Source organism: Clupea harengus, chromosome 6, assembly GCF_900700415.2.
Source record: "Clupea harengus chromosome 6, Ch_v2.0.2, whole genome shotgun sequence".
Classification (NCBI taxonomy): Eukaryota; Metazoa; Chordata; class Actinopteri; order Clupeiformes; family Clupeidae; genus Clupea; species Clupea harengus.
Window position 1 is genome coordinate 2,968,363 of NC_045157.1, and position 27,500 is coordinate 2,995,862.

Sequence of the window (27,500 nt, forward strand, 5' to 3'; positions counted from 1 at the left end):
TTCATCTTTGATCACAGGCATAGCGACACTGTGAGACAGTAAGTTCCGAGAAACGCTTTGCCTTCGGGCCCCTCCTCCCCACGGGCCCCAGTGCAACCGCACTGCCTGCACTGTCTATATTTACGCCTCTGATTGCACGTTTTAAAAGCTTTCCATTGCGATGACTCTCACATGAGAACATTGGCTAGCCTAGACCTCCATTCAAAACTTTCCCATAACATATATTAAATGTGACTGTAACGGTGCGGCTGCCCGTTACCGCTATGGTAATACATTGCGGGCTCAAACACACACAGTAGACAGCTCGGAGTACATGTACACAGTTAATTTACACACAAACACCACTAGCGGATTTCACAGCGATCAGGACTGCATCCGTGAAGATACACACATCAGACATACTGTAACTGAAGAGCCTTCCCTTCGGAGTGTGGTAGGTGCTGTACGGGGCTGGACAGTAGCGGAGTGCTTGCCGTGTGGTGGAGTGTTGACTTCCTGATGCAGCACAGAGGAGCAACCCGATGGAAAGTCGGGAAGGACCTTTGAACTGTGGGGGCATGGAACGTCTAACGTGAACAGGCCAAAGGGGTGTGATGAATAGTAATTTATTTAGAATGCTAAGTAAATTATATAATACGATTGACTGTGTGTAAACCCGTGGGGATTGCTAGAGAGAAATGTATTTAGTGATAATGAGTCGGAATAGATATTTTTTATTGATTGATTGTATTGCGATGTGTGTAATGGTTCAGGCCGGGGTAATTAAATACCGGCGCAGAACAGGTTGTACCTTGGACTCACACGGAGAAGGAGTCTGGCGCATGGGGTTGTGTTGATAACAGAGACGTTATAGATAGATAGATAGATAGTAGGGGTGTAAATCTCTCATGACAAAGACGATCCGATTCGTATCTCGATACATGGGCACGATACGATACAAGAAAAGATGCATGTTGATAAAAACGATTCAGTACGATTCGATACGATTCGATGCAGTTCAATAATTGAAAACACTGAGTTGTGACAATACATGGTGCCTCACCTGACCGCACGTCCCTTGTTTTCTCCCGTCTATTTGAATAGGACATGCGCAAATTCAGCGAATTCAGCAATTTTGATTATAAAAATGCTCGAAAATGATTGGAATCATGCAGAAATGACACCTATACCACAGATTAGTAGAGAAATATGAATATTTATTTTATTTTTTATTTTTTACTTTTCAAGATGACACCTGCCTCATATGACCGCACGTCCCTGTCTATATCCACGCAATTGAGTTTAGTGCTTAATTATTTATTCACTGCCATTTGCAGTGTTCATATAGTGCTTATTTATTCATTCACTACCATTTGCACTGTTCATTTTGTAACAAATCACGGAAGTGCGGGATTTTTGTTATGGCTTTTTATTAAACACTAAAAACAACACAGTCAAAATGGCACGGGCTTTATACCCTGGTACAAGTTATCACGAACAGACTGTGCTACCGTCACACACCTGTATAAACTCCATCCCAACACAGAACAACGACATGCAATTAGAACAGTAAGGAACATTGTTAGGGAACATCGTTGAGCGCTAGTGCATCACATAGAGAAAAGTATGCGCCCGCCGCACGGCATTATGGGGCGACTATGCCGGCACGTTACAATATAGTGCTTTTATTTATGTTAGGACATCACGATGGCTCGGTCTCGGAATCATGACTATAAATGTTAAGCATAATTGTTAATGATACAAATATTTTCCTATTTATTATTATTATAATTATTTAAATCCGAGGATGTCTGTAGAAACACGCAATTAACAACGATTTATCTTCCTTGGCTAAAGTAGCTAGCATAGCATAGGCCATTGAAATGGATAGGGTAGCTAGCATAGCATTGGCCATTGAAATCATAGACATATATACATGTATACATGTCTATGATTGAAATGACTAGCATAGCGTGTCATTCTCGTTATTTGTGATTGGTTTATGCTATGCGGGCTGTCATTGTCCTCACTGAGATCAAATGCAACAGGTCAGTGAGTGTTTTGTGTTTTGCGTAGCAAAAAAACGGAGAGACAAATGCTTGTGAACCGATTCATAACTTTTAAATCGGGCAAAGACCGGTTCATGTCATTTTAATACCGATACGGGACTTCACGCATCGATGTAGTCGTATCTTACAAGCTAAAAACGGATACCGATACGTATCGGTTATTTTTTACACCCCTAATAGATAGATGGATACTTTATTAATCCCGAGGGAAATTTAGGTCATCCAGTAGCTTATACACATACACAAATACACTTATACACTTATACACCTCACCGACATACATACATAAATCACATATACATACACATAGGGAGAACATATTCACACAGAGTGTTTCCAGATACAGGAAAGGGTCTGACCCTATTGTACAGAGTGCAATGATTTTGACAGTGTCGGTGTCCAGGAGGAAAGTGAAAAGTGAAAAGTGATCTTGTGCTGCTGGTGTGGAGAGTGCAAAAAAATATATAATGTTCTTGTGCTTGTGAGGATGGGTAGTGCAAGATAGTGATCTTGTGCTTGTGTGTGTGTGTGTGTTCGGAAAGTGCAAAGAGCAAAGTGATAGTGCAGAATATGTAGGTGGTAAAGTCTGTGCATGGGGCTGAGATGAGATGAGATGAGATGAGCAGGGGAGGGCAGACTGAGGTAGACTCATGCAGAAAAGTCCATCTCCCTCCCCCTCCCCTTCTGCGTGGCATTAAAAAGCTGAATGGCCCTGGGGACAAAGGACTTCCTCAGCCTGTCCGATGAGCAAGACAGTGACAGGAGTCTGCCACTGAATATGCTCTTCTGTCTGTTGACAGTGCTGTGTAGTGGATGGTGGACATTGTCCAAGATAGTCAGCAACCTACTCAGGGTCCTTCTCTCCGCCACCGTTGTGAGGCAGTCCAGTTCGGTGCCCACAACAGCTCCCGCCTTCCTCACCAGCCTGTCCAGTCGCCCCGCATCCCTCTTCTTAATGCTGCCTCCCCAGCACACCACAGCATAAAAGAGGACGCTGGCAACCACAGACTGGTAAAACATGCGCAGGAGTTTGTTGCAGACATTGAAGGACCTCAACCTCCGTAGAGCCGGCTCTGACCCTTCTTGTAGATTGCATCAATGTTGGCTGACCAGTCCAGTTTATTGTCCAGATGCACTCCTAGGTATTTGTAAGTGTTGACCACCTTCACACTGACCCCCTCGATGGAGACTGGTAGCAGAGGAGGCTGAGACCTCCTAAACTCCACCACCATCTCCTTGGTCTTAGAGGTGTTCAGCTGCAGGTGGTTGTGTCTGCACCACTGCACAAAGTTGTTCACCAGGCTCCTGTACTCACCCTCCTGTCCATCCCTGATACATCCCACAACAGCAGAGTCATCAGAGAACTTCTGGATGTGGCATGACCGTGTTGTGGGTGAAGTCCGATGTGTACAGGGTGAACAGGACAGGTGAGAGCACAGTCCCCTGTGGAGCGCCGGTGCTGCACAACACAGTCTCAGATACGCAGTCTTTCAGCCTGACAAACTGTGGCCTCTCCGTCAGGTAGTCGGTGATCCAGGATACCAGGTGGACGTTCACACCCATCTGCACAAGCTTGTCACTCAGTCGGAGGGGCTGGATGGTGTTAAAGGCACTGGAGAAATCAAAGAACATGATTCTCACAGCACCTTTCCCCTTGTCCATAAGAGTGAGCCCTGTGCATTAGGTAGACGATGACATCTTCCACGCCCACCTTCTCCTTGTAGGCAAACTGCAGCGGGTCAAGTGCATGGCGTACCTGAGGTCTGAGGTTGTGAAGCAGCAGTCGTTCCAAGGTCTTGGATATGTGTGATGTAAGAGCGACTGGCCTGAAGTCATTCAGCTCACTGGGGTGCGGCTTCTTCGGGATGGGGATGAGGCAGGAAGTTTTCCACAGAGCAGGCACCTTCCCCAGTTGGAGGCTCAGGTTGAAGAGATGCTGCAGAGGCTCACCCAGTTCCACCGCGCATGCCTTGAGGAGTCTTGGACAGACTCCATCAGGGCCGGCTGCTTTCCTGGGGCGCAGTCTCCTCAGCTCTCCTGTGACCTGATCCGCCGTGATGGTGGGGGGGGAGGGGGGGGGGGGGGTGCTCTGTGTGGTCGCCTGGGGGAGGGGTGCAGCTGTGGAGTGTGGCACAGGGCTTGAAGGTGGTTGTGGCGTGAGGTGAGCAGTTAGCAGCAGCTGATGGGGGGGATGCAGGAATAGGTGTTAGACAGTCATTAACACCTGGAGCTGGGTTGTCAAACCTGTTGTAAAACTGGTTAAACTGGTTTGCTCTCACCACATCCCCCTCAACAGTGCTGCTGCTCTTCTTGCAGCCTGTGATGGTTTTCATGCCATCCCACACCTCTCTCATGTTGTTCTCCTGCAGCTTCTGCTCCACCTTCCTTCTGTATGAGTCATTTGCCTCTCTCAGCATGGTCTTCAGCTCTCCCTGTACGCGCTTGTGCTCTTCCTGGTCCCCCTCTTTGAAAGCCCTTTTTTTCCTGTTGAGGAGATGTTTTACATTAGAGGTAATCCAGGCCTTGTTGTTAGGGAAGCAGCACACCGTTTCAGTGGGAGCGACAATGTCCATACAGAAGTTCAGGTAGTCAGTAGTGCAGTGTGTGACCCCTTCAATGACCTCTCCAAAAGAGTCCTGCAGCACACTCCAGTCAGTTGACTCAAAGCAGTCCCTGAGGGCATCCTCTGCCTCAGGAGACAATTTCCTGAAGGAGCGCGTGGTGGTTGGTATTAACAATATTGGTGTATATTTGGGTTGTAGGAAAACCAGATTGTGATCGGATTTCCCTAAGGGGGGAAGTGGTGTGGCTTTGTATGCATCCCTCACGTTAGCATACATTAGGTCAATTGTCCTGTTCTTTCTTGTTGGGCAAGACACAAACTGGTGAAAAGCAGGCAGAGTTGAGTCCAGGGTAACATGATTAAAGTCCCCCGAAATTGCAATGAAGGCCTCAGGATGTTGAGTTTGGAGCCCAGCGATAACGGAGTAGATGGTAGCTCGTGGAGGGATGTAAACACACACAACAATGGCGTGCGAGAATTCCCTGGGCATGTAATACGGACTGAGGCTAACGGCTAACACTTCTATGTCTGCAAATGGTCTCTTTTACAGTCACATGCCCTGGGTTGCACCACCTAATGTTGACATAAAGTGCAAGCCCCCCACCTTTCCGTTTGCCACTTAGCTTAAGGTCTCTGTCCGCTCTCACCGTAGTAAAGCCGGGTAGTTCCACGTTGAAGTCCGGAATGTTGCTGGTTAGCCAGGTTTCCGTGAGGCAAAGTAAGCTGCACTCCCTGTACAGCTTCACGTTCGCCACCAAGGCTGCCAGCTCATCTGTCTTGTTGGCCAGCGAGTTTACGTTCCCCATCATACACGAAGGAATAGCTGGTTTGAACCTCCACCGCTTCTCCTGGTGCCTAGCCTTCACCAACGCACCAGCTCTGGTTCCACGGTAGCGTTTCACCAGCTCCTCCGGTATGGGGTAAACTTTGCCGGCATGATTCCTCGCCCGCAGTGCGATCAGCTGATCCCTCGAGTAAACAAAGTTCTGACTGCCCTGTTGCAGTCGATTAATGCGTGTATCCATAGGATATAAATATATCTACACAGTGCCTATGAAAAGCAAAGTGTAAACAGGACAAACAAAAAAAAAGCGAAAAAGACACGCGACAACGGAGCTGCTTGGAAAGGCTGTCGTTATTTTTATTTTTTTTTATAGTGAGATTGACAGGTCAACAAACCAATCACGCCACTAGCAAGCTGTTTACCTTGTGAGTAGTAGCATGCTAATATTAGACAGGTGGCTGAGACACCTCGCGAATCCTACCAGACGTATTTTTCAGTTACAATAAAGGGGTTTTTACATTGTACAGTGTCTATTTCTCGGTAACTTTTAAAAAATCTAAACAAAAATGAGTCAAACAAGCAACTTTTAGGTACAAATACGACCATCTACATCTACAACGCAACGGAACCCAACGGAGCCACAATTCAGTTCGGCAAAGGATGATGTCACCCCATTCAAAGTGAATGGGGATCCGTCAACCTTGGTAGATCAACGCATTCCAACGCGTACGTGTGAGTCCAAGGTTAGAGAAGAGTCTGAGGGGAACAACTTCCCACCCCTTTTGACGACGAAGGTGAATGGTTTAGGTTGGAGAGCGACAAATTGTTAAGGTAACTTATTATGATTGAGAGTTACTGGTGCAGTTTGGAGCCGAATTGTTTAGGGACTTATTTATTTATTGAGAGTTATTGTTTGGAGTTTTTGTTTTTCTCCATTCTGGCGTGTTTTCCTACCACCAAACGGATATTAAACATTTGCCATTTTTCTACAAAACATCCGAGACACTGCCTCCACTTCTTGTTACATCGCCGCGAGGCCAGCCCGGCTACAGTGACATAACCCGTGCAATAATATTCACCTATCCCCTTTACAATTTATTCATCTACACGCCTCTTATTTTTTTCAGGGTCAAAAGGAAAATGACGAGCCAGTTCCTTATCAAATAAAAACAGACAGAGAAAACAATCAATGGAATTTCCACTCAGGTTGTTTATACAGAATTTAGCAACTACATATTTGTAGGTCTCACACAATATGGCAAGACTATCAGATATATCACACCTGACTCCAAATCAAAACAGATCAGCACTCCAATACATGAGCCTGTAACTTATAAAACTGAAACCACTCGGAGTTTGAAAAGCAAAGTCACTTCCGAGAAACGCATTGTCGGAGGAAGGCCCGCTTTGCCTACGGGCCCTTCCTCCCCACGGGCCCCAGTGCAACCGCACTGCCTGCACAGTCTATAGTTACGCCTCTGGTGATTGATGACTTTTCAGCGAGGAAGGCCAGAAGGATTGCACTGTAACTCTTGAAGTGTGATGATAGGGAGTGGAATGTAAATAGTTCTTGAGACAAAGTTATTTTGTACTATTTATTTGTTTATTTTTCATATTATATTTTGATTATTTAACACGTGTAACATATTTTACAATATATAATTTTAATTGAAAACAATTTGCATATATTATTTTATTGTTATTAATATTATTATTATTGTTTGTTAGCTAAGTTGTTTATTTGTTTTGATTCTTTAGTGTGCACTTTGCATTTCTTCTTCTTCTTACTGTAGAACTGTTAAGAAGTTTTGATTGGGGGGGGCACCAAATTAATTTCAACGCCTCTGAACCCGATACACGTCCGAGAATAGGTAGGCATTATACTAGGCAAACCTAGCATATGGTTGGATCACCATAACGAAAATGTGCTTTATTACCTCTTAATTCTTCATTCAATCAAAAGTTCTTTCATTAGTTGTTTGAGCGTGTCAGTTAGACATGCCTAGGGTTAGCATGCAGCTTGCCAACGTGGAAAACCTGCTCTCCATGACAGTCCCGGTAAACGTTTTTTTTTTCCACTGGACGTTGTTACTGTCAGCCACATAGGCGTTTCATTAGGGGAAAAAATTAAAACATTGCATCAACTGCACCTCCTGTCGCTTGTCAGTTTAATTTTGTCTTGACGGAAAACAGAAACGTATTCCACGCGAAGTTCAGACCACATGAAGATCAGAGCACACGACGATCAGGCCACAATCACTGTAGCTTTAAGAACCATTGTTCTCCTATGCTGCCGTCGAAGCAGAGTGGCGCAGCGGAAGCGTGCTGGGCCCATAACCCAGAGGTCGATGGATCGAAACCATCCTCTGCTAAGGCGATTTTTACTTTTTGTGTTATGTGTTTTAAACGTTGGTATAGTTACACTAACGATACTAGTATTAACAATATTAAGTCTTAAAATAAGAAAATTGGTACAAATAGGTCAAGAAGTCAGTGTTTTCGCTATAACTTACTCGGCAGGTACAGAATAGTGGTAACGTTGCGTAGTAGGCAAGGCTCTGTCAGATCAGGACAGTCTCCGAGTCGGTCCCTTAAAGTTGAAAAATGTTGTATTGAACCGCTGCAGAATATTACAGTTCTGGAGCTAAATCCACCGAGCATTAACCTTTGACTGCTGGTTATGTTTTATTCAGTAGGAAGGGCTGAAATGTACCAAAATAAGGCCTAAAAACGGATCAATGAAATACTCTTAAGATTGGCTCAATAACAAGCTGGCATTCTGTTCATGGCCTGACATTAGCCCACTCTGTAGGCTACTGTTACATCCTTGTAAGTCCTGACCTCAGACCGTTTTGGATAGGTGGACGTTCACAAACCTGCAAAACGAGTATAATATAATTTGGTGAATTAGGTTGATGTTAAATTGCTGTTTTACTTTGTATCGCACTTCACCTTTTGTTATTCTGAACAGCAGCACGATTTAATATCCAGACACTAGGTGGCAGCAAAACACTGGAAGGATTTCTTCTTGGAAATATCCTCAGCAGTCATATGTCAAATGGGTATGAAGGCACTGACACACCAGATGCTAAAGGAGGTTGTAAAAATCTACATTCTAGACACAAAGTACCAATCCTAGACTAGAATTACTCAAAGAGAAGATGACAGACTTTGGTCATGGTAAATTAATCATGTTTTTCGTTTTTTTTTCATTGTGTAAACAGTTTTTACAGGTGCTTCATTTCATTGACTTATTTATGAGGACAACACACATGAATCAACACACACAGGTCAAAACACACAGGACAACACACACACAGGACAACACACATGAATCAACATTTCTGTAAATGTGCCAGTGTTAGTCAGCTGACTAATTTTCATTTGCAGTCCTTGCAGTCCATCAAAGCAATACAATTTAGAGAGCGGTGACAACGAGATGCAACAACAGACAGCAACAGCAACAAACAAGAATTATCCAGACAGAAACTCAAGCCTTGTAAAACAACAGGAAGCAGCAAAACATTAGTACCCTAACACAGCAACAACAAACGCCATTTTGGGACATATAGCCATGCAAGCAGCATGTAATGAGAATTAATAAGTAATATAATAATTTATAATATCATATTCAGTGTTGTAACTTTTGCTTGTGTTTTAAGTGGGTGATGATCATTGCATTTATACATCCACTGAAAAAAAGGGCCGCCTTTGCAAGAACATTGAAATAATCAAGTTTAGATATTAATGTTGCCAAAAGTTTTTATGAGTGTTTGTTAATGTTAGCTGTTCTCAGATACAAATACCGTTTAGAACATGGGCTTGGTCTTTATGTTTTGCTTTGCAATGTGCCATACTTTATTCCCACCATGAGCATGTCAGGTATTGATAACACTCAAGAGCTCAGTGGTTCCATTGTCCTGTTCCTTAAACTAATGAATGGTTCTGAATGTTGCTGTTTGATATATTCAGAAAGTGTCATTTCTCAAACCAGTAACATTGCAATATATAGATTTAGCTGCTATGACTTGCAATATATTGATTTAGCTGCTACGACTTGCAATATATTGATTTAGCCGCAATGACTTGCAATATATTGATTTTGCTGCTACGACTTGCAATATATTGATTTAGCCGCAATGACTTGCAATATATTGATTTAGCTGCTACGACTTGCAATATATTGATTTAGCCGCAATGACTTGCAATATATTGATGTAGCTGCTATGACCTGCAATATTTTCAATGCAACCTGTATAGGATTGCACTCAGTATGTGCATGCTTATCAAAGCTGCATTACACTATGATGTTGAAATTATATGAATAAATAAAGAAAGCTATTGCACCCATCTCATGATATATTAGGGACCTAAATACATTTTGTAAATTGAAAGAAAAATGCTGTGTTGATTTAACACAATTCATTCATGTGCAACTGATGTCCAATGAAATAAATCCAATTAAATGTATTTTAGTGTAATTTTGTGGCTGAGGTTATTATACAGTTTATTATCACAAATTAGCCAGGTTGTATTTGGATATTTGCATTTTTTTTTTGTCTTCACTTTTTGAAGGATAAGGTGGAATAAAGGATAATACTGAGAAATCTAACGTGGGAGACTACTTGGATGATCTCTCCAGACTATCCAGACTATCCAGACTATGTATGGATAACAGTCAGATGCAGAGTGTAAAAAAACCATCTTAACATGGAGGAACAGGTGTGAATCAACAAGCCATTTGTGTACATTTATCATTGTTGCACTGAGTTTGGCAGCTGCCTGCTCTTTGCGTTTTTGCACGGACATAAATGATGCTGTCGTCTGCATACATCTGAACTTCACACCCTGTGCAGACTGATGGTAAATCAGTGGTAAGCTGTACGCTGAACAGGAGAGGTCACAAGATCAATCCCTGGGGAACACCTAATCCATTACTCACAAGATGGATCCCTGGGGAACACCTAATCCATTACTCACAGGACTTCATCCAATCCAGTGCATTAGAGGACAAATTAAAATGAGCTAATTCACAGATGAGTATTTTGTGGGTGACAGCATCAAACGCCTCCTTCAAGTCTATAGATATGGCCCCAACACCCAACACCTCCTTTGTCCATTTTTTAGTTTGATGTAGAAGTAATAATAATAATAATAATTCATTTAATTTGTAATGCACTCTTCATTCAGAAGAATCTCAGAGTGCCAACATATTAGAAACTAACTATAATAATACAATAAAATAAAAATGAGTTAACATAAGCATAATTGACATTTTTTAACATTTTAACACAAGATTTAACACAAGGCCAGAAATGCCTTCCTGAATAAAAAATCAAAAATAAAAGTAGTTTGCTGTCTCAGTAGAATGGCTGGCTCCAAAGCCCAAATGCATTGGATGCAGTGTATAAGGACTACTATTGAGATGAGTGGTCAGCGCTTCAACAGCAAATTTCTCTGCAATTTTCGAGATGATGGGTAAAATGCTAATAGGTCTGTAATTGCTCACATCATTCAGGTCTCCTGATTTACTACAAACTGGCACAACAATGACTGACTTCCAGTCCTTCTGAAACTTCCTTTCTTTAAAAGTGATTGGTCCAGTGAACGAATGCAGGGGAGTCCAGATCAAATATGTCTTTTAATGTAGAGCTTTTAAGAGACATCAGAGTTGTGTTGACCTTAGGTTCGGTTCAGTTCAGTTCAGTTCAGTTCAGTTCAACTCAGTTCAGTTCAGAACCTAAAGTGAAACTTTAAAGTTCAGTTCACATTACGTTCAGTTTATGTGTAGTAGTGTATATGACGAAGCACAGCTGTTTATGTGTAGTATGATCAAGCACAGCTGTTTATGTGTAGTATGGCCAAGCACAGCTGTTTATGTGTAGTATGGCCAAGCACAGCTGTTTATGTGTAGTATTGGCCAAGCACAGCTGTTTATGTGTAGTATGACCAAGCACAGCTGTTTATGTGTAGTAGTCTATATGGCCAAGCACAGCTGTTTATGTGTAGTATGACCAAGCACAGCTGTTTATGTGTAGTATGATCAAGCACAGCTGTTTATGTGTAGTATGACGAAGCACAGCTGTTTATGTGTAGTAGTGTATATGACCAAGCACAGCTGTTTATGTGAAGTATGACCAAGCACAGCTGTTTATGTGTAGTATGATCAAGCACAGCTGTTTATGTGTAGTATGACGAAGCACAGCTGTTTATGTGTAGTATGCCCAAGCACAGCTGTTTATGTGTAGTATGCCCAAGCACAGCTGTTTATGTGTAGTATGATCAAGCACAGCTGTTTATGTGCAGTATGACGAAGCACAGCTGTTTATGTGCAGTAGTGCTATATGATCAAGCACAGCTGTTTATGTGTAGTATGACCAAGCACAGCTGTTTATGTGTAGTATGGCCAAGCACAGCTGTTTATGTCTAGTATGACCAAGCACAGCTGTTTATGTGTAGTAGTGCTATGTGCCATTGGAGAGAGCCCACGTCTCTGTCACTCCCACCTGGATGCTCCTCCTGAGCAGAGATGGCGGAGGCCATGCTGTGGACCTGTGCCATGACCACTATTCTCTCACCCCTGTGCCATGACCAACATTCTCTCACCCCTGTGGCCATGACCAACATTCTCTCACCCCTCATTCTCTCACCCCTGTGGCCATGACCAACATTCTCTCACCCCCCCTTGCCCCTGCAGCCTCTCTCCATGGGGCTCACGGTGTCTTTTTTGGTTGAAATGTCAAACGCAGCGGGTGGCTTTGTTGGTCTGACCTAAAAACAGTACCACCCACCAAATCAGCACCCGAGACCTTACATCTGAAATTTAGAACATATCATTTAAAGTAACACTATGCAACAACTTTTTGAGGTATGGTTTTTTGGCAACTAGTTTTGGTACCATCCTCAAATTCATTTTGATAGCATATGGTCATGTGAAGGACAGATAAACACCTGTATCTTTCCCACTAGCCATCCAGGATATGCCCTATGTAGTTCTGTGTTCCGGGCTGGAACACCCTGCGAAAATGGAAGAAAAGCATTCATAGCATGACATTACCATTTATACTGCCAAAGGACACCATTTAGTGTGTTGGCAAGCCTCTATCAGTGTCAACTGGGCTGTTGGTGATGTTTGCAAGGTTTTTGCGTACCTTTTAGGCAGTTAGCTTGCTAGTTTTGGAACAGAACTCCTTATTGCTGCTTTAATAGAGCATGTGATTTTTATGTCTTGATGGCAAAAAAAACAAACAAAAGGTTGGTGTAAATGAAACCAATACAAATGCAGAATATAGTGAAAGAGCTCACATGCACCATGCTACATAGATCATTAGGCTAACCTACCTATCGACTGATGAACGTCTTGTCTTTTAAAATTCTGCTGTTCTGCTGACACTGCTTAGCTACCCACTGCCTGCCACACCCATGAGGCTAGTTCAACAGATCCCAACAGCACACAACAGCACGGTGCTTCAGTGCATCATGGAACTGGAGGCTGGGTGCAGTGTGTCGGCTGCACGAAACAATTAAGATCAGTTAGAAACGATCCCCTTCGTCTCGGCTGTCAGAATGCGAACAAGTTGACAAAACAGTTAAGAGGCATAATCTAAAATCTATTTGAATTTGTTCAGTCTTTTTCTTTGTCTTTATTAAATTGTCAGTGACAGGCCTAACTAGCTCTCTGGGGATGTTCTCTATTTACATAGCTTTGCACAGCTCATTTCATCTAAATTGAATTGAGCCTCTTTTTTTTTTCACCTCAGCTTTTACCATTTTATTCACCAAACAAAACTAATAATTTGTTTGTCACGTGTCAAACAGTCTGAAGAGACGACAAAGCGCATCACACCTCCATTTTGGCGTGTGGCAATTTCCTCTGCCATGTTCCGCCTGAAAGCTATATGTTGCGTTAGCTTAGTGGCAGAAGCGATCCAAACAGAACAGAAGCCCCTTGTTGAGTCAGAGCAATTACTCCCGAGCTTCTGTTTTGGTTAATTCCGCTCCGGAAAGCCATTTCAGATCATTCAGGATGGTGGTCGTTTGATCTCCATTATTCGGTGTTATTTTCTCCTCTTACAGGGACATGAGGGTTTTTTTCTCTCTTTTTTTTTTTCTGTTCGTTCACCATTATCTGCTCCCACAGCCCTGACTGCAGGGCCTCCATTACACCCTCAGCTGCTCGAAATCATTCAACATGGCGGAGTTTAAGACACACACGCACACACACACACACACACACACACACACACACGCTCCTCACACTCTTACCCGACTCTGGTTTGATTACAATGGGAAATAACATGGCTGGCTGAGCTTTAAGCTCTAACGTGCTGTAAAGATGACAATGTACCTTGCATTAAATCACATTTTCCTCTGTGTGTGTGTGTGTTATAGACTGCGCACAGACAATATATCCAGTGATGGCACTGTTTCATAAAACTAAGCCCTTTCTTATCGCCTTTCGGTTTCTCTCCCTCTCTCCCCGTTCCCTACTTTCTTTTGTCCTTTCTTTGGGAAGGTATAGGAGGAAAGATGTAACGTGCGATGTGTGTCGGGTGCTGCATCATTTTTAAAACATACTTCTCCTCACTGTTGAGCACTGTCCTCGTCTGGTGATTCACTAATATCACGGCTGTGCTCGACTGAACCAACTATTCTTTTCAGACAATCACATAATCAATCACTGTGCCATGCTCTGACAAGCCCATTGGAGAGTATATGAACAGAGCAGGGGGAGAAAAGCCCCTTTGGCCTGAAAGAGAGAGAGAGAGAGAGAGAGAGAGAGAGAAGGAGAGAGAGAAGGAGAAGGAGAAAGAGGAAGAGCAAGACTTAGAGAGCAAAAAAGAGAGAGAGTTAGAGGGAAAGAGAGAGAGAGAGAGAGAGAGAGAGAGAAGGAGAAAGAGGAAGAGCAAGACTTAGAGAGCAAAAGAGAGAGAGAGAGGGAGAGAGAGAGAGAGAGAAGGAGAAAGAGGAAGAGCAAGACTTAGAGAGCAAAAAAGAGAGAGAGTTAGAGGGAAAGAGAGAGAGACAGAGAGAAATAGAGGGAAAGAGAGAGATGGCTGGGGACGAGAACCATGCCTTTAGCAGGTTCAAGCAACCCTAAAAAAAAAAAACATCAGCCCAGTAAATATTCAATTTAAAGGATTTCCTGATAAGAGGAGTTGAAAAATGGAGGCCGAGCCCATTCTTCTAGATAAGAGGAGACGGAGGCATCTGGAGAAGAGCAGATAGCACACTCCCACGCCATCCCAGAGACCTTCTCCTCTCGCTGCTCCCCAGAAGAGGCGAAGAAATAGGGCGCCGGCTTTCATCGCCGGTTCGCAAACGCATTCATATTCATTTACTGACTTTTCCCAGGGAAATCAGGCAGCCGCTCGTCATTTTCATTTAGTCATTTTATTATTTTATACTCAGTGTGACGATGATCAGAGGATTTGAAACACAGTGCAAGCTAGTCACACCCTTGTGCTCATAAATCAAACATTTGCTTCTAAGACACTATAAAAACACACACACACACACACACACACACACACACACACACACACACACACACACACACACACACACACACACACACACACACACACACATTTGCTTCTAAGACACCATAAAAATGTCCTGACAAATCTATCAGACAGAGCTGCAATCATTTAGATACTCTCTTTAACGTGTTCTTTTTGCCTTTCGCAATCACTCATTCGCTCTCTCTCTCTCTCTTTTACCATCACAGTCTCTCTCTCTCTCTTTCTCACACACACACACAAACATAGACACACATACACACAGAGACACACATACACACACATAGACACGCACTCACTCAGACCTCTGGAGGCAAATTAATTAGGTGTCTCTGAAGAAGTGCGCAATCTATTCAAACGTTAATAAACTCACTGAAGACACCTCGTATTTCCCGGCTCCTCGGGATCATCCAGCCAGCTGGCTCGTCCGTTTCCATGCTGACCGGCCCGGCGCAGCCCAGCCCGTCCGCTCGGCCTAATGCTTTTGTCACAGTGCTTTATCTCTCCCCTCACTCAGGTAGCGCATTGAGTCATCCTTCATTAGCCTCTACTCGCTCGCTCGCACACACACACACACACACACACACACACACACACACACACACACACACACACACACACACACCCCTCCACTCGCTCGCCTGCCGGTGGCCCCAGAATGCCTAATTCTCTCGGCAGAGTCGGGCGGGGGGGAGGGGGGGAGCGGTCGGGTCGATGGGAGATCTCGCCAGGCGAAAATGCGAGGGGTGACCTGAGCGTCCGCGCGGCCTCGGAGCCGAAGCTGTTACCGCGGCGATAAGAGCAGCCCAGAGTGATAACCTTCGCGTGGTCTCGAGGACACTGTGGGCTCCTCTATGCATGGATTACTGCAGTTGCTGCCGCTGCTTTCCTTTCTCTCTCTCTTCTCTCTCTCTCTCTCTCTCTTTCTCTCTCTTTCTCTCTTCCTTTCTTTCCCTCTGACTCTACACCTCTCTTTTTTCTCTCTCTTTCTATCTCTCAAGCTCCTTCACTGTTAATCCCCCCCCCCCCCTGTCTCTATCCCTCCCTCTTTCTATCTCTCTAGCTCTCTCTCACACACACACACACACACACACACACACACACACACACACACACACACACACGTACAGTTTCAACCTTGGGTTCTCTGCCTTGCTCTGATTCATTTAATGGGTTCAGAAAGAAGGTTAATGTTGAGTCTGTTGCAGACACAGTCACAAGTGCACTGCCAAATGCACAAATGCCCCTTCAAAAGGAAAAAGCTTTTTTTTTTCAGACACTCAGATAGATGTAATCTCTCCTAAATATTGGGACTAGACTCCGGTGAAAAAACGGCTGAGAGCAAACGGTGCATAGGACAACCTATTAAGAGAAAGCCTGTGACATTGTGACGAATTGATTGCATTAAAGAAGTTTGTAGCCTGCAGAGATTTTCATTATGATCCGCTAAAAACACTTTGGGTACAACAGAGTAGCGTGGAGATGGAAGGGGAAAATGCTAACACTCGCACAGAATTGTGCCTCCATTAGATGTTGTTCCACTACTTTAGTTTGGTATTACACAGAGATACACACACACACACACACACACACACACACACACACACACACACACACACACACACACACACACACACACACGCACAGAGAGATAGACCTGGCGCATGCACTAGATTTGTGAGAGGGTGTCTCTGGGCGGGTGGAGGCTAACTTGTCTGTACATCAGTTTCTCTCCCAGTGTCCCCCACCCTGCTGATGTGTCTGGTGTCACAGTAATCCACCTGGTAGGGCCCTCCTCACAACATCAAATCAAATAAAAACCCCTTCATATTTTCTCATCCATCACAGTTGATTGTTTTCACTAGCATTTGTACAACATCCAAGTCGTGTTATGAGTCATTCTGCGCAGCCTCTAATTGTGTGTAACGCAAACAGGACCATAACTCCAGCATAAAACTGCTCAGTGAATCCTGCCTAGACCACAAGAGAAGAAGAGAAGAAGAGAAGAAGAGAAGAAGAGATCATAGTAGAATTCTGACTAGACCACGAGAGAGAAGAAGAAGAGATCAGTAGAATCCTGACTAGACCACGAGAGAGAAGAAGAAGAGAAGACGAGATCACAGTAGAATCCTGACTAGACCACGAGAGAGAAGAAGAAGAGAAGACGAGATCACAGTAGAATCCTGACTAGACCACGAGAGAGAAGAAGAGAAAAAGAGAAGAAAGGATCACAGTAGAATCCTGACTAGACCACGAGAGAAGAAGAAGATCACAGTAGAATCCTGACTAGACCACGAGAGAGAAGAAGAGAAGAAGAGATCAGTAGAATCCTGACTAGACCACGAGAGAGAAGAAGAGAAGAATAAGGGATCAGTAGAATCCTGACTAGACCACGAGAGAGAAGAAGAGAAGAAGACCACGAGAGAGAGAGAAGAAGAGATCAGTAGAATCCTGACTAGACCACGAGAGAGAAGAAGAGAAGAATAAGGGATCAGTAGAATCCTGACTAGACCACGAGAGAGAAGAAGAGAAGAAGACCACGAGAGAGAGAAGAAGAGATCAGTAGAATCCTGACTAGACCACGAGAGAGAAGAAGAGAAGAATAAGGGATCAGTAGAATCCTGACTAGACCACGAGAGAGAAGAAAGGATCACAGTAGAATCCTGACTAGACCACGAGAGAGAAGAAGAGAAGAAGAGATCACAGTAGAATCCTGACTAGACCACGAGAGAGAAGAAGAAGAGATCACAGTAGAATCCTGACTAGACCACGAGAGAGAAGAAAGGATCACAGTTCAGACACCCTCAGCTCAAAACGCACGAAGCTCCTAACACACAGACCTTAACACACAGAGCCCTATGCACACTGTCTAACACACACACACACACAGAGACCTATGCACACTGTCTAACACACACACACACACACAGAGCCCTATGCACACTGTCTAACACACACACACACACACAGAGCCCTATGCACACTGTCTAACACACACACACACACAGAGCCCTATGCACACTGTCTAACACACACACACACACAGAGCCCTATGCACACTGTCTAACACACAGACCTTAACACACAGAGCCCTATGCACACTGTCTAACACACACACACACACACACACACACACACACACACCCTTCCGTACACAAAGCCCTATGCACACTGTCTAACACACACACACACACACACACACACACACACACACACACACACACACACACACACACACACTTCCATACACAGAGCCCTATGCACATTGTCTAACACACAGACCTAACACACCAGAGCCCTATGCACACTGTCTAACACACACACACTTCCGTACACAGAGCCCTATGCACACTGTCTAACACACACACACACACACACACACACACACACACACACACACTTCCCTACACAGAGCCCTATGCACACTGTCTAACACACACACACTTACATACACAGAGCCCTATGCACACTGTCTAACACACACACACACACACACCCTTCCGTACACACAGCCTAATACGCCTGAGTTTCTGAATGATACGCTTGAGTGCTCTCAGACACTGATGTGCGCAGTGGGACTGAGATCCACTCAGAGTGGGATTTAAAGGCAACAGGGACAGGTCAATTAGACAGGTGGGACTGCATTTACTTAAGGCTCCAGTCAAACCGCATTCTTTTAGCTGTCTCTCTCTCTCTCTCTCTCCGTTTGTCTTTCTCTCTCTCTTTCCGCACATACACACACACTTTCTCTCTCTCACTCTCAAATTCAAATTCAAAAAGAGCTTTATTGGCATGGCAAAAACTCACTTTATATTGCCAAAGCATATATCTCTCTCTCTCTCTCTCTCTCTCTCCCCCTCTCTCTCTCTCTCGCTCTCTCTCTCTCCCTCTCTCTCTCTCTCTCTCACACACACACACACACACACACACTTGCACTGCTACTTCTCTGATCTATCTTTCTCTTTCTCCCACACACACACACACTCACACACACACACACACACACACACACACACACACACACACACACACACACACACTATTTTGGTGTTTTCTCTATCTACCATGGGTTAAAATGCACAGCACAGTGTACCTGTAATCTTAATGAAGATCTGTAGTCAGCCTGAGGAACCCCGGCCAGGCAGGCAGGAAGGCCTGGGAGAACTGAGCTGTGCCTTATCACACTGGATGTCATTAAATCAGCTGTCTCTCAGACAAATCTCTTCACCCCCCCCCCCCCCCCCCCCCCCCGCCCCAAAATATTTTCGACTGGAGATTAACACCCTGCGATTTCCTGCTTCACTGCCGCTGACTGCAAGCGTTGGACCACGCTGGTGTGAGACAACCGCAGGTGAACTTTAGTCAACACAGAGGAAGGGGAATCTGGGTTTCGGATACAATGAGTTTGTTGTGTTGTGTTTTGAATTCAGCTGTTTTATTGGCGTTTGAGCAAGGCAGTTTGACACAAAAAAAAAACCCATATCTGCAAAGTGTTCGCAAGATTTAATGTGCAGACAGTAGAATGTCACGCCAGTGGAAATGAACAATTAAATCAAAGAAACATAATTGAGTAATAATCTTCCGGGCAGATGAATACTACCACATGCACGTCTTTTTCAGCGATTCGGGTAAAAATACAGGCGATTGATTTGTGACCATGCGTGCACATAAGACACTTAGAATGTCAGCAAATTGCAGGTCTTGTGCAGTGCTGCGGGTTTGAAAATCCATTAAACAGCGTTTTGCAACAAGACCCCCATTTCACAGACACAGCATATCATTTAAGTCTCTCTGAAAGCAGAAAGCCATTTCCAGGTGACCCTCCTCTCTGACATGTGGAATTGGTCTTGCACGCTCTCTCTCTTACACACACACACACACACACACACACACACACACACACACACACACACACACACACACACACATGCGTCAGGCTCTCAGACAGGCTCTTAGACCCCAGCAGGGCTGACCTCTCTGGGCATAGCCTCAGGTGCTGTGTTATCATCAGAGAACAGTATTCTGGCTCAGTGATTGTCTCAGCAGCAGTTTGTGTGTGTGTGTGTGTGTGTGTGTGTGTGTGTGTGTGTATGTGCGTGTGTCTGTGTGTATGTATGTATGGTATATGTATACATATGTGTGTGCATGTGTGTATGTCCATGCGTGTGTATATGGTGTGTGTGTGTGTGTGTGTGTGTGTGTGTATCTGTAAATAGGAGCCCATTTATCACTTCTCCGCCCCTCATCTTCCTCCCTCTTCCTCCCTCAGTCCACGGGGCAGCCCAGCGACGCCCTCGCCCCCCCACACAGCCGCTTGGCGCTGGACGGGTCAGCGTGAGCTAGGAGCTCCAGCGAGGGGGGTCTCTTGGGTGCAGTCTGGGGGGGGCTCTGCTCCTCCCTCTCCCCCCACAGAGCACTGAGCGTCTCGGGGGGCTGGTAGCCCGGCTCATGGGGGTCCAGCGGGTCCTTGGAGAGCAGGATGCTGATGGACGGCACGGTCCGGTGCACCGTCATCTCGGAGCCGCCGGGCTCCTGGCTCTCCCACACCTCCTTCACGCCCTTGTAGCAGAGCTTGGTGAGCTGGTGCAGCCCCCCCAGCTTCCGCTTCATGATCTCCGCGCACGTGATGGTCTTGGTGACGGCGCGGCCCGACCCGGAGAACACCACCTGCCTCAGGCCTGCCGCGGACCCGCCGGTGGTCCCGGTTCCGCCGGCGAGCCTGAGCGCGTCCGCGCCGCTCGGACCCTGCATGCGGGCCATGGCGAAGCCCATGAGGTTTCGGATCTTACTGCCCTCCTTCACCCTCATCTGCAGCACGCCCGCTGCCAGCCCCGGGAATGGGCACGGAGACGCCTCCTCGGTGCGGCACACCTTCTTGAAGCCCCCCTGTCCTGGTGTGGGCATCACGGCGGGCGAGGGTTGTGGCGGAGGTAGAGCCGGCGGTGGCGGTGGCGGTGGCGGGGGCGTGGGCTCGGCGCTGGGGGTTAGCCCCCGTGCCGCAGCACTTGTGGACTGAGGGTGAGCATCGAAGTGCCGACCCTGGAAGTGAAAACACAGGTTAGGGGTCACACGCGGCTCCGTAGGGGCCTGAGTGGGGACCTGCGGTGCCGCCAGCAGTCCGCTCGAGCCGGCGACATGGCACTGCCCGCTGATGTGTCCGTTAACGCCGCTGAATCCGGCAATCATTCTTCCATCCCCGAGAGCCCAACCTGCTCGCCCCTTTCGCTGCTGTCCTTCGCTGTCTTCACCGCTGGGTTCGAACGCCCGGCAAATCTTCCCGTCAGAACAGATCGAATGAGAATGGCAAGCCTCTCTTAAAGTCCCCCGAGTGAGTGAGTGGTTTCTGTTTCAGCGGAAGGGCTGGGGAGTCTCAAGGCGGCAGCTCAGGGAGCATTATCACACGGGCACAGAAGGCTTTCAACTGAGCCTTTTAATGCTGCTTTTCAAACAGCACTGAGGAAAAAGATAAACGCAAATGGTGAATTAAGACTTCCAAAGCCAGCAAGTAAGAGAGTGAGTGAGTGAGTGAGTGAGTGAGTGAGTGAGAAAGAGAGAGCAGTTGAACAGAGCAGACAGCGGGACTAAGTGAAGACTGTGCACTTCAATTTCACAAAAAAAAAATAGCAGTTTCACAAACTCTTTCTCAGCAAAACAACTTTATCAAAACATAAAAAATCCACTATTTTTAGATTCTGTTCTCTCAGGCTTGCATCTTCATCCCTGCACTCCTGAGAAACTTCCTGTGAAGCTCCCGTCAAGCCAGTTCTGGAGGAAGTGAAGCGTGTTCTGGAGGAAGTTACCTTGCCGTCCAGCTGTGACTTGGTTTGGGACGATGTGCTGCTCCAGCCTCTCCTGCCCCTGTGCTGCGAGCACCAGTCACCGGTCACCGGGGAACCTCTGGTGTGTTTGTCACCTCTTCCCTTCTCTCTCTCTCTCTCTCTCTCTCTCTCTCTCTCTCAAACACACACACACACAAAACCAGTCTTTTTGCTCTCTTTCTTTTCTGTTCCGCTTTGTCCTTCACCCCTCCCTCTCACACACACTCTCTTTTCCTTTCTCTATCTCTGTTACTCTCTCACACTCTCTTTTCCTTTCTCTATCTCTGTCCCTCTCTCACACACACACTCTCTCTCTCTCTCTCTCTCTCTCTCTCTCTCTCTCAAACACACACACACACAAAACCAGTCTTTTTGCTCTCTTTCTTTTCTGTTCCGCTTTGTCCTTCACCCCTCCCTCTCACACACACTCTCTTTTCCTTTCTCTATCTCTGTTACTCTCTCACACTCTCTTTTCCTTTCTCTATCTCTGTCCCTCTCTCACACACACACTCTCTCTCTCTCTCTCTCTCTCTCTCTCTGTGTACCTCGGCTCAGAGTTGACTGCAGGCATTGGTATCCCAGCGCGTCCTGGCCGTCTGTCTCCCTGGTGCTGGTGTTCCTCAGTGGGGTCGAAAGTCTGCTCTGTTCCCTGATAAAGAGGCGTAGGGGACCAGCTCCCGCTCACTGCTGCTCACCGGGGGAGAGTCAGAGTGCTGAAGAGAGAGAGAGGCTTTCTGTGTGTGTGTGTGTGTGTGTGTGTGTTGAGGGGGGTGGTAGAGTGATCGCAGCCCCCTTAAAGGCGCCGCCTCTTGCCTGTCATGTGCGCGTGGTTACAAAAAAAAAAAAAAACACTCTCCACCTCCTTCTCCCTTGCCAGCCGGCGTTCATCTCCACGGCAACGCAGGCTGCCTCGTCCCTTTAACAGCCGGGGCGCTGGGCGCTGGTCGCAGGGTAACTTTGTCAATCTCTTTAGAGGACGTTCCGGAAAGCGGGCATTCAGCGAACATGACTGATTAAGCTCCCCCCACGTTCCTCACACACACACACACACACACACACACACACATGCGCGCGTGAAGCGTCAGCAGCAGGCGGTGGTGGGAATCACTGAAGCCTTAAAAATGCATTTTCAGCTGTGAAACAATGAATTAAATTAGCAGCCGGCGCTCGTAATTGAAAACATCCTTCAAGGAGCTGCTCAAAGTCAGGGGCATTAAATTGCTGCGCGCTCACTCTTAAACCCATTACATGTTTTTGACCATTACAATTTACATAATGTGATCGCAATGGTAATGCCGTGTCTCGATTGCGCCAGCAATCACACTGGCCTGTGTTTCTGTTGGGAGGATGTCACCAGAGCCTCGTGGGCTGAAATACTTTGAAATCGTTGAGACGCCTGGGGAGTGTGTGTGTGTGTGTGGGGGGGGGGGGATAGTCTCCAATCACACACACTGCCAAAAGTGGTGGCAAGTGACTTAACGCGACTGATGTAGGCTTTCATGACGGAGGATACATTGAAATCGTTGGGAGGCCTGGGGAGTGTGTGTGTGTGTGTGTGTGTGTGTGTGTGGGGGGGGGGGGGGGGGGTTAGTCTCCAATCACACACACTGCCAAAAGTGGTGGCAAGTGACTTAACACAACGCGACTGATGTAGGCTTTCATGACGGAGGATGCTAGATCAGGAGACTGATGGATGCTTCCAGAAGGTGCTCGACCCCTGCTACCCCAGGTGCTGCACGCAGTGTTAATCACCCCACAGCCACCTGGGTATGTGCCGTCACTTAGCAGCTTTATATGCCCTGACAGCTGAGGAGACCCTGCTTTCCCCCAAACACACACACACACTCACACACACACACTCTCTCACACACACTCACACACACACTCTCTCACACACACACATACACATACTCTCTACTTCTCAAACAAACACATCTTTACCATGCACACACACACATACTCTCTCTCCCTCTCTCACGCACACTGTCTCTCTTTCATGAATGCACACACACACACACACACACACACACACACACACACACACACACACACACACACACACACACACACACACTCACACACACACACACACACACACACACACACACACACACACACACATACACACACACACACACACACTCGTCATCCCCTCTTCCTCGCCGCTGCTCCTGAACGACAGGTGGGTTTGTTTTGGGGTTTGATTGGCAGGTAGTTAAATGGGGGACGGCAGCGCACTGATGCAGAAAGGAGAAGAAGGCAGAGAGAGAGAGAGAGAGAAAGAGAGAGAGACCGCGAAGGAAGAATAGAGGAAGGGATGGAGGGAAGGTAGGGGAGAGAAGGAAGGGAAAAGAGGAAGAAAAATGAGAGAAAGACAAACTCAAACCTTTTCACATTTTACTCACACACACTCACACGTACACACACACACACAAACCCACACACACAACGTATTCATTCACCTCATGTCATGTCCACGGTGTTCTTCTTTTGATTTTGTGTGGATGTTCAAAGAAACAACCAAAAACTTCAAAATGAAAACCAGTGAAAAAAGTTAAATAAAACCGTAAAACTAGTCCCAAATATTTGGTATATAGTTCCTTTTTGTGACTTGTTTTGTTTTGTGGTGAATGCGCTCTGTAAAATGTTTTTTTTTCTAGATGTACATAGCAGAAAGTTTTGGTGCAACACTTTTTCTTTCTTTCTTTCTTTCTTTCTTTCTGTATGTTAAGTTATTCATGAATGCATGCCCTGCCTTGACCTTCACTGCTCTGACATTGTGTCTGTGTGAGTCAGTGTGTGTCATGCTGTTGACTGTGTGGGGTCAGTACATGCTTTCCTTTACTCCCCCCCCCCCCCCACACACACACACCGTCCGCCCCCACACACACACACACACACACACACACACCGTTCGCCCCACCCCACCGCACACACACACACACACACACTGTCCGCCCCCCCCCCCCCCCCCCCCCCCCCCCCCCCCCCCACACACACACACACCGTCCGCCCCACCCCACCCCCCACACACACACACACACACTGTCCGCCCCACCCCACCGCACACACACACACACACACACACTGTCCGCCCCCCCCCACACACACACACACACCGTCCGCCCCACCCCACCCCCCACACACACACACACTGTCCGCCCCCCCCCCCCCACACACACACACACACTGTCCGCCCCCCCCCCCCCCCCCCCCACACACACCATCCGCCCCACCCCCCCGCACACACACACACACACTGTCCGCCCCACCCCACCGCTGCGGGAGACAGATCAACAAATGTGTCTGTTTACTCCCCTCCCATGCCCACGGAGCAGAGGGGAGGGGTGGGGTACACACACACACACACACACACACACACACACACACACACACACACACACAAACAGGAGTGATCATTTGGCTGAAATTACCCTCATCAGTCATAAGGAGATGCACAGCTGCCCGGGGGAACCCAGTGATGTTACTGCATAATAAACCGCAAAAAAAGAGGGATGGGAGAGAGAAAGGGAGAGGGAGGAGAGAGAGAGAGAGAGAGATGGGGAGAGAGAGAGAGACAGAAAGAGATGGGGGAGAGAGAGAGATGGGGGGAGAGAGAGAGAGAGAGACAGAAAGAGATGGGGGGAGAGAGAGACAGAAAGAGATGGGGAGAGAAAGAGATGGGGGGAGAGAGAGAGAGAGAGAGAGAGAGTTTGTGTTGAAGGTTTGGTCTGTGGAAGAGTCGGTGCTGGAAAATGGAGTTCATATTAACATGAGACTGAAAAGGGGGGATGATTAAAACACTGAGGCGCTCAGGAATCTAATCTTCGTAGAGTACATATTTAACCTCACAATAAACAGGCATTATGCCGAGGTTAGTGTGCTTGCTAACAGCCCCTCGGCAGATAGAACACTCGGAAGAAAAAGGATGTCTGAATCCTTTCAAAGCCTTTTCAGAAATTCATTTTTGAAGCTCACACCTTGTCTGTCTGGTGGCCTTTCTAATGTCCCACTAATACTGTCTCTGGAACTAGTCTGACTATGAAGGCGTTTACGGATGAAAGAGATGACGTGAGCGAAAGAGAGGATAGGGACAGGAGAGCAGACCTCTCATGGTGGTGCTTTCATGCGTTTCTCATGTCCCACTCCAAACAGTCTATACTACCACTCATTCAACATCTCACTCACGCATGGATTCACTCATTCAACATCTCACTCACACATGCATTCACTCACTCATTCAACATCTCACTCATTCAACATCTCACTCACGCATGCATTCACTCATTCAACATCTCACTCACGCATGCATTCACTCACTCATTCAACATCTCACTCATTCAACATCTCACTCACACATGCATTCACTCACTCATTCAACATCTCACTCACGCATGCATTCACTCACTCATTCACTCACTCATTCAACATCTCACTCACGCATGCATTCACTCACTCATTCAACATCTCACTCATTCAACATCTCACTCACACATGCATTCACTCACTCATTCAACATCTCACTCACGCATGCATTCACTCACTCATTCAACATCTCACTCATTCAACATCTCACTCACGCATTCAACATCTCACTCACACATGCATTCACTCACTCATTCAACATCTCACTCACGCATGGATTCACTCACTCATTCAACATCTCACTCACACATGCATTCACTCACTCACTCACTCACTCAATCGATCACTCACTCACTCACTCACTCACTTATTCATTCATTCAGTCACTCAGTCACTCGCTCACTCGCTCGCAAGCTCGCTCACTCATTCAGTCAGTCAGTCAGTCAGTCAGTCATTAACTTATTCACTCAGTCACTCATTTATTCATCCATTTGCTCGCTTGCTTACTCACTCATTCACTCACTCACTCACTCACCGTCTCACGCATTCATTCACTCACTCACTTACTCACTCACTCACTCATTCACTCACTCTCTCACACATTAATTCACTCACTCACTTACTCACTCACTCATTCACTCACTCATTCACTCACTCTCTCACACATTAATTCACACACTCACTTACTCACTCACTCATTCACTCACTTATTCACTCACTCACTCACGCATTAATTTACTCACTCACTCACTCACTCACTCACTCACTCACTCACTCATGCATTCATTCATTCACTCACTCACTTACTCACTCATTCCTTCACTCACTCACCCACACACTCACTCACTCATTCATTAATTCACTCACTCACTCACAGAATAGAATGGATATGGATAAGCCGTATGAGAAGTGAGTGAGTGAGTGAGTGAGATGCAGGGCAAAACATGACCATTGCCCTGACACTTTGTTAGCTGTCATTCTCTCTTTACGTTTGACCAAGCGGTTTAATTGCTCAATATTGACATCAGGGTAATTCACCATGCTTTCGTGTGTGTGTGTGTATGTGTCTGTGTGTGTGTGTGTGTGTGTGTGTGTGTGTGTGTGTGTGTGTGTGTGTGTGTGTGTGTGTGTGTGTGTGTGAATAGAGCAAGTGCCTGTAACTATGTGGTTAGCTCAATAAATGTGCTACTTGGCCTCCATGCCACTCCATACACAGACACACACACACACACACACACACACACACATACACAGAAAAGTGTGGGTGTGAGGTGTGTAGGTGTGAGGTGTGTGTGTGTGAGAGAAAGGTGTATTAATGTGTGTTCTGGCCGTGGCTGGAGATAAGTGAAGGGCTGGGTCTGACTCCTCACGGAGGCCACAGGGGCACCATTAACATTCCCC

General features: G+C 46.2%; 1 protein-coding gene across 1 annotated transcript; it reads right to left on the reverse strand.

Moving 5' to 3' along the window:
• Window positions 1-20,076: 20,076 nt before the first annotated feature.
• Window positions 20,077-21,102, reverse strand: LOC105903486 (ribonuclease P protein subunit p25-like). Its single transcript, XM_012831251.3, has one exon. It carries the CDS (start codon window positions 21,100-21,102, stop codon window positions 20,182-20,184), a length of 921 nt encoding a protein of 306 aa, XP_012686705.2. The 3' UTR covers window positions 20,077-20,181.
• Between the last annotated feature and the right edge of the window lie 6,398 nt (window positions 21,103-27,500).